At 61.8% G+C, this 14,558-nt stretch overlaps 2 protein-coding genes across 2 annotated transcripts; both read right to left on the bottom strand.

Moving 5' to 3' along the window:
* Positions 1 to 343: 343 nt before the first annotated feature.
* Positions 344 to 976, bottom strand: LOC122394369. Its single transcript, XM_043391212.1, has one exon. The coding sequence runs from the start codon at positions 974 to 976 to the stop codon at positions 344 to 346; it is 633 nt and encodes a 210-aa protein (XP_043247147.1).
* Positions 977 to 1,609: 633 nt separating this feature from the next.
* On the bottom strand, positions 1,610 to 10,724 carry LOC122394377 (serine-protein kinase ATM-like). The gene is made up of 3 exons (XM_043391228.1): positions 9,417 to 10,724; positions 4,037 to 9,362; positions 1,610 to 3,762 (listed from the first exon to the last, which is right to left on the bottom strand). Exons 1-3 carry the CDS (start codon positions 10,722 to 10,724, stop codon positions 1,793 to 1,795), a joined length of 8,604 nt encoding a protein of 2,867 aa, XP_043247163.1. The 3' UTR covers positions 1,610 to 1,792.
* Positions 10,725 to 14,558: the final 3,834 nt, after the last annotated feature.

Genomic DNA, 14,558 nt, shown 5'->3' with positions numbered 1-14,558 from the left:
TATCGCCCAGGATCGCCCTTGATTGTTGACATGACCAAACGTCACTAGCATAGCGCATTGTCTCGATTTGGGAACTACACTATTGGAAACTATCGGAACTATTCAAACTATTGGATTGGCAGCAGCGGTGGCCCTGTCAAGTTAGGGTGCCGCACCGCCCATCGGTAATTTGACCAGCAGCTAGAAACGCGAGGCTCAGCTCAGAAGCACCTCATTACTTTATTTTCCATTACCACTCACACATCTTGCACGGCAGTACCGTGTCACAGCAGCCTTGTTACTCCCAGGCCTGGAGTTGCGGCCGATCTAATCGAACAGTGTCCGACGAAGCTGCAGCCGACGCCTAGTGAAGCAGACGCGGCAGCACCGACTTCTGGACGTGCACCTGCGGAACCTTCGGCTTTTCGACATGGACTTGTGGCAGCTCAGCGTGCGGCTGCTGCAGGGCCGGCTTCTGGACGTGGACCTGCGGCACCTTCGGCACGTTGATGTGCACCTCTGGCGCGGCCTGCACGTGCACGCTGGGCCGCTGGGCGGCGGAGTGGGCGGCCTCCTCCGGCCGCGCCGCCGGAGCCTCGTCCGTCGGGTACGGGATCGCCTGGCACGGCGGGACGATGTTACTCGGGAAGTCGCAAGAGTTGGACCTCGGGTTGAACTCGAGTCCCGGCTGGCACTGTTCCTCGAAGGCCACTCCGTAGCTGCACTGGAAGTACTTGTTACAGTCGTACGGGTCTGGGTACAGGCCGAAGGTGGTCGGGCAGTCGAACCAAGGCGACGGCGTCGGTGTCGGCGCCTGCGGGGCCGGCTGCTCCGGCTGTTTCGGCTCGGTGAAGACGCGCACAACTCGGGGCGACGGCGCGGCGCCGGCCGACAGGTGGCGTTCCTCCAGGAAGTGTCTGACGGCGTCCAGCTGCCGCGGGTTGGCGGCGCCGGCCACCGCCAGGGCGGCGCAGAGCAGCAGCGGACGGAGCGACATGGCGGGGCGGCGGCGGCGGGCGAACTGACACCCACTGATCGCCGCACCGTATCAGCCGTCAGGTGACCGCCGCTCGGACCGCCCCGATAGCGCACCGGGGCTCAGAGGGCACGCGGTGACTGAGGTCCGGCTGAGCTAGAAAGTAGAAACTTTCCAGCACTTCAACCCAAGGCCGCATCAACCCTAACTAAAGCTTTGTTCGGACTCAGCGATGAGCTCACCCTTCGTTGCATATTATCGGTGGATATACCGACGGCCTCAGACCGAAACGGACAGCGCATCATTGTCAATACTATTTCACATCAGCCCTTGATAATGTTTTTACTGATACTCTGAATTGCTGCGAATATGTGACCACATAGATATTATGTCCAACTGAGCTTTAAACTTCGCCCTACAATGCTGTCATTTAAAGGTGATTTTTACTTCACCGAGTTACATGACCTTGTCATACCCAAATTGATCCAAGTGACAGTTACCGCACCTCAGCTTGTATCGAGCAATATTGAGTTGGAAATGACAGGGATTGAGATTCGTATCTTACACGAAAACAGTACGGCAAATATCCGTCAGACTTCTCACTTCCCTGGTGCTCCGTCCAGTGGACGCATGTAAAAGAGATAGGGGTACAAATATAGTCAATGACGTCTATTCTGGAATGCCACTACATTGCACAAGTACAAAAGTAACCGATCTGTATCACAGCACCTGAAAGAGCCTTCGTCGTTTCGGCTAGCTCGCTACAAAAAGCAACGTAACTGTATCGCAGCAGCTGAAACAGCCTTGGCTGTTTCGGCCCGGCTCGCTCTCACATCCTCACAGATACGCCTGCCAGCCGTTGAACAGCCGGCACAAGTTCTCCGGGTCGCGCGCCTGCTGTATCAGGTGGCTCACCTGAGCGGCACAGGTCATCACCTGACCCGCCTCCTGTCCCCGCAGCTTCTCGGCGAGCCGGGCCAGCGCCCTCTCCGCCTGACGGTTGTCCCCAGCGGCCACGGCTGACCTGTGGGCGTCCCGCTGCTGCAGACGGTTCACCTTGTCCGGCGTCAGCGTCCACGCGTACAGCGGGTCATCGAGCAGCACGCGCACGATCGTCAGCACCACCTGCACGCTCTCGCGAAGCACGGAGAGCGTGCGCTCGCAGGAGCGTCGGAAGCGACCCTCCACGCCGGCCACGCCCATACCGTCGACGATATCGCGCGTCAGACGGAACGGTACCGTCTCGGGGGTCGGCAGGAGGCGACCCGTCTCGAACGCCACGCCGAGGTCGATGTGGACCACCTCTGCCGAAGCCTTGTCGATGAGAATGTTGCTCACGTGGCGATCCCCCAGGCCGAGGACGTAGCCGGAGATCGAGGAGGCGGCCACACTGTTGGTGTAGGCGACACGTCGCTCGTACCACGCGCACGGTTCTGGGAACCGCTCAAAGAAGAAGTGCCGCATCACCGGCTTTAGACGACGGCACACCTCGGCAAACGCGCGCCGTTTCTGGTCGGCCGACTTCTTGGCGACAGTCTGCATGGCGCGTCGGGCCTCGGCGGGTGTCATGTCGTCGGGTCGGTAGCGCACGTGGGCGCCGCCGCGCTTGTCGGCCAGGTAGTCCGCCAGTGGCTGAGTGTCCACGCACCACTCGATGAGGCCCGAGCGCTGCGACAGTGGCACCACCTTGTAGGTGCGGATTGTGAGCGGCGGTTGGTCTGGCGCGGCGCTCTCCGCCAGAAGCAAGTTCAGCACGGAGAACACCTGCTGCATCACGGCATCCTGCCGCAGGTCGTCACGACCCTTGAGCAGCTGCGGCCGCCACCGGCCGTCACTTCCCAGGCAGCGCAGCTTCTTGGGAGCGTTGACGCCGCCAACCATATCATACTTGTTGTCCCATTTGATAACGGTGGGCACGGCCGTGTAGTCTGCGTCGGCGCGCACCGGCAGGGGGACCGTCTGCACAGCCACGGCCGACAGCTCACCCAGCTTTAGCAGCCGACACCCGGACGGCACGCGGCCTGAGCTAGCCGTGCCGACGTGGGTGTGGTAGGCCAGCTCGACCAGCGCCGCGCTGGCCGCCTCCAGCTGCCGCACAGGCTCGGCCAGCGCTGGTTTGCTGGCTAGCCGCTTTACCAGACGGGTAGCGGCCGCCGTCCGCGCCTCCCCGCCTGCATCAGTCGCCGGGGCAGCGCCACCGGCCGCGTCCGCGTGCGCGTTCTTGAGCGCCAGCAGCACGGGGAGCGTGTGGTGGGGGTGCTCAGCTGCGCAGCGTTCCAGCAGCTCCTCCAGCAGTTGGGCGGACTCCGGCAGCCAGCCGGGCCGGCCCAGGCGCGCCGCCAGCTGATACAGCAGCGGCACCAGCTTGAAGGCGGGCAGCCGCGGCGCGGCCGGCCGCAGCAGCTCGCACACCTGGCCAGACGTGTCCGCCAGCCACAGCGCCACCAGCCGGTACACGAGCAGGTCGCGGTGCCGGCCCAGCTGCAGGCAGCGCAGATAGCTGGCCACGGCGCGGCGCTGGAAGGCGGTCCGGTCGTCCTCCGCCTGGCGCAGCTCCGCCTCGTCCAGCTCCGCCGAGCGCGTCAGGTTAAAGTGCTGCCGGTGGAAGTCCTTGGTGTCCGTGTCGGTTTTGGCGGCGGCCGCCCGCTTTCGGAACTGGTCGGCCTCCTGTCGCATGCGAATCGCCTCGGCGCGCTTAGCGGCGAAGTCGGCAGAAGTGACCCATTCGTCGATTCGCTGGAATTGTGCGTCGGCGTACTGGCCGGCCAGGTAGTGGGCCTCGAGCAGGGCACGCTCCGAGTCCGGGCCTGTCCGAGCAGAGCACGCTGTTAGCTCACAGCATCACACAACAGAGGCGACTAGCTCAGTTTTGGTGCGGGAATCTAATCCATCCAACACATCAAGTCAATTGTTACCATAGGACATGCAGCAAAATGTATGTTGCAGTAAAAAGTGAAATAAATCGCTAAGTTTGCAGAAGACGGACATAAGAGTAAGCGAAAGTAGCGATAGAGCGTGATGTCTCAGGTATATGCGATCAGCTGGCAGTAATGTGAACGGCACACAGCAGCCGTTACTCACCGTCTGTCATCTGCTCCAGTTGGACGATGGCCGGCTCAAGGTGCTGCTCCAGGATCTCCTGCGGTCCCTCGCGGTGCACCTCCGACAGCCAGCCGGCATACAGCACCTTCAGCTGGGCCAGCTGGAGGCGGCGGCCGGCCGGCTGCTGCTCCCTGGTCCCCTCGTCCAGCAGGCCGCGGCACAGCCACAGCGCCGACTCGGCGTCGCTGCGTGCCCAGCTGTTCTCTGCGCGGCAGCGGATGGACGGCACGCTGTCGGCCGGCAGCGCGGCGGCGGCCCGCTCGGCAGCCGCCAGCCGGCCGGCGGCACGCGCCCCCTCGCTGAGACGCAGCAGTGTCTCCTGGCGCAGCAGTACGGCGTCCTGCAGCGTCGGCTGCCGCTCGGCCAGCACCGCCAGCAGAGACGCCGAGAACGACAGCTGCGGCTCCTCCAGTCGGAAGGGCAGGCGCGGCGCCGGCGCGTGTCGCCAGCGGTCGCAGAGTGCGCTCAGTTCGGCCGGAGAGCCGCCGGCCGCCTGACACAGCTGGTCGGCGCGCCAGAGCAGCCGCAGCCGGCTCAGACACAGGCCGGCCACGTGTGTGCTGGGTGTCGCCGACCCGGCGAGCACCGAGAGAGCCGCGGTGCGGCCCCGCTCCACAGCCTCCGCGGCCGCCGCCACGTCACCGTCACGGTAGGCAGACAGGCAGGAGAAGAGCGCCTGTTGGAGGCCCGGAGTGGCGGCAGCGGTCGGCGGCGGGCAGGGCGCCGACCAGTCCGCCAGCCGCCAGGCCGCTTCGCAACTGGCCTCGAGTAGGTAGGAGGGCACCGCGTCCGTCGCTCCAAGCTCGGCAGTCAGGCCGCGCAGCAGCGTCTGAGAGCTGCCCAGCAGCTGCAGCTCGGCCAGACAGCGCAACAGGCCACGCCGCGCCACCGTCGTTCGCTCGGTCGCCAGCGCGTCGTAGGCGGTGAGCGCGCGCAGCCACTCACCTTCCTGCTCCAGATAGACGGCCTGAGTGAGCGAGTCGCCTCCGCCGGTGCGCAGCGCAGCCACGCCGTCCGTGTCTCCCAGCTGCACGTGCGCCTCGCAGAGCAGCGAGCGCAGCTCGTCACCGTCGGCGGACCGGGCGAGCAGCGGCGCGTCATCCTGGTGCTGTGCGTAGCAGCAAACCTCGGCCAGCAGGAGAGCCTCGCAGTAGCGGCCGCAACGGAGCGCTGCGCCCGCCGCCGCCGGCAGCTGCAGCTGCAGCCAGAAGTTACGCTCCCAGGGCGAGTCGCCCCGGCCGCCGGCCGGCAGCGGTTGCCGGCGTAGGTACATCACTACATCCAGCAGCGCCTGCAGACAGAGGGGCTGAGCGGCCAGAGGCGCCCGGCCGGGCGCGGCGCTCGGCGTCGGTGTGGACGCCACAGCGCTGCTCTCCCGCCGCTGCATGCTCCGGTGCTCCTGCAGCAGCCGGTTGAACCAGCGGCTCAGCACGCCCCGCACGTGGGTGTCCGACAGCAAAGCCGCGTAGGTCGCGTAGGGCAGCACATCGCGACAAAACTCGGCGCCCTTCACCGAGCAGAGTGGTGCGAGGGCGGCCAGAGAGGGGGTGGAGCGAGCGCCCGCCTCCAGAAGTGCCAGGGTCACGTCCGTCAGCCAGAGTTCGTACTGGCCGTGCTCGGGCACCCAGAGAGTCGCAGAGTCCAGTCGGCGCAGTGCCTCGCTCGCGGTCAGCAGTCTCTCGGGCGTCAGCGGCTGGCGCGTCATGTAGAACGGGAGCAGCTCGCTGGCGAAGCTGGGCCGCTCGACAGCCAGCAGTTCCTGCCAGCGGGTGGCTGCGGGCGAGGCCAGCACGGCCCGGAGCGCGGTGCCGGCAGCGCTCACCACGCTCACGTCCCGGTCTGTCAGCAGCTGGTGCAGTCTCTCCAGCAGGTGGACGTCCCGCAGCTCCTCCTCGCCGACAGCGTCGGTGCGCTGCCACGCCGGCGGCGACACACGCAGCGTGGCGCCCTCCAGTCGGCGCGGCCCGACGGCGCCGAGCAGGCGGGCGGCGGCGCGGCGCAGCTCCCCGCCCTCTCCGGCCGCCAGTCGCAGCAGGCGGGCCAGCAGGGCGTCCGAACAGTCGGCGGCGGCCGCGCTGCCGGGCGTCTCCACCTGCTCCAGCGCCGCGCGCAGCGCGTGAACGTTCAGCGCGCCGCCGACAGAGAGTGTCCTCAGTACGCCGCCGGCGGGCGCCAGCGTCAAACCTCCCAGCGGCCCGTCCACCGGTAGGCAGGTCAGCGCCTCGGCCGCCGCGCGGTACCCGTCCGACAGCGGCCCGAGCAGAAGCCGCAGTGTGCCGGCGGCCGAGTCACGAGCCGGAGCACACTCGTCGCCCGTGCAGGCCTCGTGAAGACCGACTAGTGCGGAACAGAGCAGCTCCAGTGCCGGCGCCAGGGCGTCCGGCGCCTGCTCGGCACAGACGCGTCCCAGCCGACCCAGCGCGGCCGCCCACCGTTCGGCGGCGGCCGCCTCAGCCGGCAGACACAGCGCGGCCAGCTGGTGTGACACAAACGACGGCACGTCCAGCATCACAAACGGCCGCAGCTCCTCCAGATGGGTGAAGTCGTCGGCCAGCAGGTCCAGCAGTGCGCAGTAGCGCCGCGTGGCCGCCAAGCGGTCGGCGCTGCCGGCAGCAGCGGACACATCTGTAGCCAGCAGCAGCAGCAGGCGCTGAAGGCCGTCCTCTGCCGGCCTACGGAGGCTCACCACCAGACTACTGCCGTACATCTTGTCAGCAGCGAACTGCAGAGCCGGCACGATACACTCGGGTTTCGCCCCGTGGGCGCGGAACAGCGCCGCTAGCACCTCCACTGTCTGGGCGGCCAGCGCGCGGTCGAACGTCTCCGAGCCGCCGACCAGCTGGCGCGCCCGGCTGTACAGTCGCTGAGCGGTGGCCAGCGCCGCGCCGTCACTGCCTGCCAAACCGGGCACCACCTGGGCCACGATCTGCGGGACGCAGGAGAGCACCAGCTCGGCTGGCTGCTGCTCCAGCAACTGAGCGACGGCAGCCAACTGGTCCTGGTGACGCCCTAGCAGATGGGGCACCACACAGCCCAGCTCTTCACGAACAAACTCCTTGGCTGAGGCGAACTCGAGGAGCTGGTGCGGGAACTCGAGAACAGTGAGTCGCTCGGCCAGCCACTGGGACACGATGAAGTCCAGATGAGCCTCCAGTAGACGTCGTGGACTGGCCAGACCGAGCGCGGTCGCCAGGTGGCGCAGCGCGCGCAGTACCAGCTCCGGTGACACGTCACGTAGCCGGGAGGCTTGACAGAGTGCCAACAGCGCCTGTGGTCGGCACTGGCTGCTGCCCAGCGCCACACGACACAGCGCCAGGCACAGGGTGGCGGCACGGTTCGGCGCGTCGTCCGGTCTTGTCCACTCGGCCGCCTGCTCGGTAGTCTGCGCCATGCTCTCGATGACAGACGGATAGATGAGCTCAAACATCTCCTGAACAGACGGCGCAGCGCCCTCGACAGCGGGCTGTCGCTCGCGGGCGGCAAACACCGACTCCAGGAGCCGGGTGGCCAGCAGCCGCGAGCGGTGGGTGCTCCAGGCGCCGGCGCCGCGCTCGTTGGGCTCTGCAGGCGCGCTGAGGTGAGTGAGCAGTGGCCGCGCCGCCCAGCGTCCGTCCACCACCGCCCAGCGGCCGCACGGGTCCTGTTCAGCCAGCGCGGCCAGCAGCCGCAGCAGCGACAGCAGGCATCGCTCGCCGAACCGCGCTGTCTCCGCCTTCCTCACCATCACCGTGACGAACTTCATGGCGTCGGCGCGGTCCTTGTCACAGCCGCGCCGCGCCACTGCCTGCACGTACCCGCCGGCCATCGCGTCCAGCACGGCTAGATTCACAGCCACATCGCGGGGCCAGGCGCGGCAAACCGCCTGCAGCAGCTCGCTGAGGGAGACCACGTGAGTTGTGCACAGCGCGGAGGACGACGGCAGCTTACGCAAGAGCTCCAGCGCTATGCGCATATCACCCGGGTAACGCACATCCAACCGATTCTCCAACAACGCCATGAAGACGTCAGACAGAAGCTCTTCTGATGTCTCCGATCCGGCGATAACGTCTTCTCCGGCGTCGACATTTGCGAACGAGACCAGCAGGCGACAAGCTTCAAGGCGCACTTCCTCTAGCTCATGTAGTGCAATATCCAGCACACTGTCACGGCCCGGCTCCTGTGCGCTGCTGCACTCGGCTTCAGAAAACTCCGAATCCAGTGGACTCTCCCCCGACGAGTCGGAAAGAGGATCTGAGTGGCTGGCGCGCCTCGACTGCGGCAGCAATCGGGAGGCCTCGTCTCTGAGCAGCCGCAGCGCCTCTTGAGTGAACACTCGCGGCGTGGCAGACCTCAGAAGACTGCCCAGCGCGCGGCGCCCGGCGGCGGCTTGGTGAGGGGACCCGACCGGCGGCGCCTCAGCCGTTTCAAACAGCGCGCGTAGTCCGGTCAGCAGGGACAGCAGAGTCAGATGGGCATTTAAGTCGGCAGTGGGAGGCGCAGACAGCTCCCCTGCTGCCGTCCGGAGCAGGGTAGTCAACAGCGAACGCAGACTAGCCACCAGCGGCGAGTGGCGCAGCTCGTCAGCCGACAGCAGGCCACAGTCGCCGGCGAATCGCAGAGTACTGGCCGCCAGCACCGCCGTGTCGCACGCGGCACGACACCAGCGAGGTACCGCGGCATCGCCGGCCGAGGGGTCGTCGTTTCGCCTCTCCGCAGCCGTCACCAGCGCAGTCAGCTCTGACAAAATCTTAGTCTTCAGCGGCGCCACACTCGCCTCGCCCACGTCTGTTGGCGGCGCTGCCGGCGGCGTCGGTGGCGAATCAGCGACACGTAGAGGCTCCTCCAGCTCACTGCACACATAGAGCTCGCCCAGGTCTGTGTACCAATCGGTGCCAGCAGCAGTTTCATTGCTGCACCACTCCACCAAACTGCCGAGGTCGGCCGCGTTGTCTCGGAGCGCGAGTCGGATGAGCGCCTCTGCGGAGGCTCGCGGCTCGCAGCCGCTCTCCAGCAGCCACTGGGCCAGTCGGCAGCGGGTCTCCGTGGGGTCGGCGGCCGGGCCGGGCGGCTGCGGCACAGCGAACCGGCGCAGGTACTCCAGGAGTGTGACGACCAGCGGGGGCGTCACAGCCGCCGGCACCGCCTCCCGCTGCAGGTACAGCGCCAGGAAGGAGCGGCCCGGCCGCGCCGCGCGCCGACGCAGCAGGGCCTGCAGCAGCGCGTGACTGGCGTCCTGGCGCTGCACCAGAGAGGAGGCCTGCACGGCCAGCTCCCAGATCCTGGCCCAGGCGGCCGTCACATCGTCCGCCTGTCGGTCCGGCACGCGCTGCGCCGCCGCACAGTCGAGCAGCGCCGCGGCCAGCCGCAGCTGGTGACACACCACCTCAGGCAGGCGGCTACCGGCGGCCAGCAGGCTGACCAGCAGGCTGAGACAGGGCGGCAGCTGCGCCGCACTCAGCGCGTCCGGGTGGGCGCCAATCAGCGCCGTCAGCAGCTGCAGCCACGGCACGCACTCGGTCGAGGCGCGCGTCTCGTAGATTCGCTCACACACGGCCCGCACGCCCACTTCCAGTCGCCGCCTTTTGGCCGGCCGGCCGTCGGTGGACAGACTGGGCAGCAGGGTGACATCCAGCACCGTGTCCTCGTCCCTTTCAAACAACAGATACGCCACGTCGGCGAAGAGCCGCACCCAGTCGTCGGACAGCGGGGTGGTCAGCGGAGCGGCGCGGCCGACCATCCGGCTCCGGAGGCAGCGGGACTCCACCTCGTCCACCACCACCTGGTACATCTTTCTGAGCTGGCGGGCCCACGTCTCCTCTGCGGGCGCCATTCGCAGGCAGAGCGGCGCGCGGGCGCACACCTGCAGCCGCAGGAAGGCCAGCACCTGCTCCTGGCACTGATGGCGCGCGTCAGCCAGCTGGCAGACGGAGGTGAACAGGCGCTCGCCGACACGGCAGACGGCTCGCCGTCCGGAGGCCGCCGTCAGCCGCAGCACCACGTTCACCAGCCGCAGTGTGATCGGCGGCGAATCGCGCAGCAGTCCGTCAGCGTCCAGCAGCGGCAGTAGACCGCGCACCCGCGCCAGCAGCGCCGTCTGCTGACAGCCCAGCTCGGCAGTCAGCGACAGCAGCGAGCGCAGCGTGTGTGTCTGCAGCCGGTGCGGCGGCTCGGCCAGTAGCGAGATGACGCCGGAGAGCAGGTCACGCCAGCCGACCAGCGACAGTTCAGCGCGCACCAGCGCCGGCTCCAGCAGCGCGGCGCTCAGCATTGCACACAGCTCTGGGCCGGCGGCTGTGCGCCGGAACGGGTGGCGCAGGGCGGCCAGCAGCGTGCCGGCCAGCTGAGTCGCCTCCAGACGAGCCCGCCCGCGGTTGGCGCGGTGTGCCACAGCCCGCAGCAGCGACACTGCCTGCCGCGGTACCAGCTCGCGCTGTGTCACGTTCTTCCCACGGCGGGCGTCCTCCTCGGCTTTGTCCATCTCCTTCTGGAAGTGGATGACGACATGCTCCCAGACGTAGGTCCAGTTGAGTCGGTCACGGTCCCGGCCGGCGTCGTCCAGTTCGGCGCAGAGCGCCGCGTTGTCGGCGATGAGCTGACGTAACTGGTCAGCACTCTCGCGCCGGTCGCGCAGGCGATCCCCGGCCACCGTGCGGCAGCAGTCGCGCAGCGTTTCCAGCGCGGCGGCCATGGTGCGGCCGCGCACTCACCACTCCTGGAAGGAAGGGGGGGGGGGGACAGTCGCCGTTAACATCACACCCAGCCGACAGCAGTAATAATAGCTTGATGACTATTAGCATTGATATACCACTGTACCACTCAAATACGTTCTGCCAAAAATATATCCATCAATGCTAAAAGTATTGACGAAATGCACCTGCACATTAACCCTCGTCGGCCCTATCTGTTTCAAAGTAAGCCCCAACCAAAACAGGGAGCCCTCTCTCCTTAAGAGGGGAGAGGGTCTACAAGCCCCCCCCCCCCCACTCTCTGCCGTTTTTCGAGGGACAATTTTTACGGCCCCTCTAGAGCAGATAAAAAAGCTACCATAAGTTGAACAGCCAACCAGTATTAGCACTTGAGAGTAAGTTAGGTATTTTAGAAGTATGACTGAAGCAAAACAGTTCCCTCGTTGACCACATCTCATTTAGCTCAAAACTTCATTTGCATGCCACCTGGGGTATGGTAACAAAGTAACTGTTTAGGTCTATCCAATAAAGATAATATCGAGTGTAGAAAAAGGCCAAGAAGCTTGGCCAGGGCATTCAGTCTTGCCCTTTTGGGTAACTGTAACACTTAAGTCTTAACCCTCGCCGGACCTATTGGTTTTCTACATACGCGCCGGCCGAGGGGGGTACGACCCCCCCTCGCCGTTTCGCTCCTGGTGGGGCTAGCGCGTCGCGGAAAAAACGAGCGTGTGCGCCGTTACGAGACGCAGAGATTGGTACCCGATTTTAAGGTCCTAGGTCAACCGGTGACCTCTGAGGTCAGGTCAAGTGCCCCAAGGTACGGCTCAGTTTTTGGTAAATAACTTCGCAAAAAACGGCCGCAGAGCCGCGATTTTGGCAGCATCGTGTTCGCCTCGCTCAGGCGCGTCGAATGATATACTTTTTGTTCGGGTCAGGTCAACTTGGGGTGTTGACCTCAGGTCAAGGTCAGGTCAGCACCCCCAGGTCACGAAGTTGGTCGAAAGAGGTCATGTCGCATATAATTCGATTCGGCAGGTCTTCCTGAGTCCATTGGTGGCTTTCCCGAGTCGCTAGCTCAATTTGATCAAGAGTTATTGACGAAAAACTAATATGATTTTGGTGACGTCATAAATGACGTCACGCAAGGTCAACATTGCAAAAGTGACGCATCTAACCTTGCAAGGAGTGCATCAAATCACGATTCTGTGTGCTTGAGATAGTTGGAGATCGTTCCCGGCGCCAGAATAGCAGTTTTCATTTTTCCCCATTGACTTATAATGGTGACTGGTGAGGTCACGAAAATGACCTGACCTCATATGACCTTTAGGAAAAATCCGAGATATACAAGTTGTGAGACTCATAATGGATACTAGATCCTGCAAGTTTCATTTCCCTGTGACATCTCCTCTGGCAGTGAGGGCGTTGCGAAGTTGCGACATCTGAAGACCGTGCAGAGGTTCACTTATGACGTCATAGGTCAGTGACCTGACCTGACCCAAAAATGCGGCTGGTGTCAAAAGATCCGGCTTGGATCAAAGGTCAGGTATGCCAAGTTTCAGCTCTCTATCGCCAGCGTGTTCGGAGCTATCGCGAAAAAAAAACTATGGGGGGCGGCACCCTCCCCCCCCCCCTCGGCCGGCGGGGGTTAATGAATACATTTAGCTTAAAGTTTACTGCCTGGGCCTTTACAAAGACACTGCATGGATGGATTCATGAACACATTACATACAGCAGATGCTCAGTGGAAGGATAAACCTGCACACAATATGTAGTTTCTCCCCTGAACACAACATTAAGAGGAAAAGAGAGCACTCATGAAAACTGAAGGTGAAGAGGCCTGCAGCCTGTGGGCAGAGGCCAGCTCTTGGCCTTACAGAAAAGCTCCAGTTGTGTCAGTGAGTAGGCGTCTAAACTGCAATTCATGATATAATTGTCCTGTCAGAGGAGTCTGTCATGAGGCCATCTACCGAGGCAAAAATGACATTTTACCATTTTGCCTTTCATAGTCACATCTTAACTAGTAATGTCAATTTCAGAAACATACAGGGTGTCCCAAAAGTAAGGTCATGATTTAAAACTTAAATATCTCGAGAAGTAAGAGTCCGAATCACTTCCAATTTTAACACGTGCAAGGTACATCCATAAAATTATTTTCTTGCATGCTTAAACCATTTTTGATCATAACTACACCGAGCAGTAGGCATAAAACTGAGAAGGTCGAAATTCAACTCTTAGAGAGGGTCCGTCATTAAAACAAAGGGTAAATACCGCCCAGTTTTCGGCCCTAAGCAGACCCTATCAGCTCGCCCTATCTCTGAACTTATGCATAGTTTCGCCTCAACCGGTAAAACGTCAGAAAAAAAGGTATAATGTACGCACAGGGCATGTATACTTAGCCACCTGTGCTTCGAGGTCCTGAGGACGACAGCGGGAATCGGGTGAAAATAAATCAAGAGAGGTGGCCGAGAGTCCTCCCAGTGGTTCTTCCGCTCGTCGCAACGCAGCTGTGCCGACACCATCAACCAGTAGTGGTTTCAGCAGGATGGAGACTATGCTTGCACCGTCCTGAAGATCATGCATTGTCTCCGAGAGTGGATGTGAGATCGCGTAATTTTCAGTCAGGGCAACGCCATTGAATGGCCTCCGCGGTCACCTGACGTTACACCTTCATATTTTTATTCTCTGGGTACACAACGGAAAGGTTGTCTTTTAGGACAACCCAACGAGCCGGGAAGAACTAAAGGATGATCCCTCCGAGCAAACATAAGCGGCATCTCACCAGAGAATCGCTCCAGAATAGTGGAGGAAGTAAAACGCAGTCTATTCGTGCCCGCGGCCCGAAATGGTAGCCATGCAGAAAGGCAGCAAATGTGGGGCTACGAGCCAATGTATTGACTCATATGTATATCAGAATAAAATTTTATAAAATGCTCTTTCATATGATGTCCTATTTATTTCTATCCATCGCGTATTTTTGGCGGTGTGGCCAAAACAAATGATGACCTTACTTTTGGGACACCCTGTATGTCCAATGTCCGTCCAATGTCCAATACTTTCGTCGACTGTCCGTCCAAAAATGTCCAAGCCAGCCATTTATCCAAGGATGTCCGACATCTACGCAATAGTTTACATTCAACACCGTTATTTAATTTGCTTTTAATGTATCTTTACCAGCTCAAAATGGGTAATCATCGAATGCTGAGCTTTCTTATAGTCAATCAATGTTATATACGATTACTTTATAAAAATGTTAAGGTGTAGCAAGCGATTGTCCAAAGTTGTCCAAAGCCTGCTGTCATTGTCCAACCGAATTCCGAATCGGACATTGGACAAAATCGGAATTCCGAAGATTCAAGTTCCGATTGACACCACTAATCTTAACATAAATTATCAACATGATATTGTTTTGACATATACTCTCTGAGTCTGATCCCATCAGTTTGTTGATTCTGGATTCTAGATATTATCAAATATTAGGCAAATTTTAACCCTCGCCCTGGCAGGGCATTTTTCATTATACGGCCTGGCAGGGGGGGGGGGGGGGGGTCGATGCGACCCTCTCGCGATTGGCTCCTATGGCACCTAGAAACACCAAATTTGGTAGGTAGGTGGGCCTCCTGGCTCCTGGAGTTCTCCCTTCTGTGCAAATTTGGTTGCTCTAGGTCAATATTTAGGGGCGGGTTTGGGGGTATATATAAATGTAAAAATTTCGCTAAAACAGGTCAAAAGTTTTTCGCTTATAACTTTTGATCTAATTAAGATAGAGCAAAAAAAAAGCACCAGTGAAATCCACGTCAAGGCACGTCGAATGATAGAGGATATCTCCAGTATTTTCC

This window comes from Amphibalanus amphitrite, unplaced genomic scaffold (assembly GCF_019059575.1).
Source record: "Amphibalanus amphitrite isolate SeventyFive unplaced genomic scaffold, NRLGWU_Aamphi_draft 000588F_arrow, whole genome shotgun sequence".
NCBI classification, from domain to species: Eukaryota; Metazoa; Arthropoda; class Thecostraca; order Balanomorpha; family Balanidae; genus Amphibalanus; species Amphibalanus amphitrite.
The sequence above is the reverse complement of the archived record's forward strand: the minus strand, read 5'-3'. Positions and strand labels throughout refer to the sequence as shown.

Excerpts from the sequence above, each read along its gene's own strand:
- LOC122394369 (XM_043391212.1), bottom strand. The coding sequence starts at position 976 with ATGTCGCTCCGTCCGCTGCTGCTCTGCGCCGCCCTGGCGGTGGCCGGC.
- LOC122394377 (XM_043391228.1), bottom strand. The coding sequence starts at position 10,724 with ATGGCCGCCGCGCTGGAAACGCTGCGCGACTGCTGCCGCACGGTGGCC. Across the intron at positions 9,363-9,416 it reads GTAGCCGCCTGCCTGAGGTG|CGCGTGCCGGACCGACAGGC; the intron begins GTGTGTCACCAG and ends GCGGCGGCGCAG. Across the intron at positions 3,763-4,036 it reads ACTGGAGCAGATGACAGACG|GCCCGGACTCGGAGCGTGCC; the intron begins GTGAGTAACGGC and ends CTGCTCGGACAG.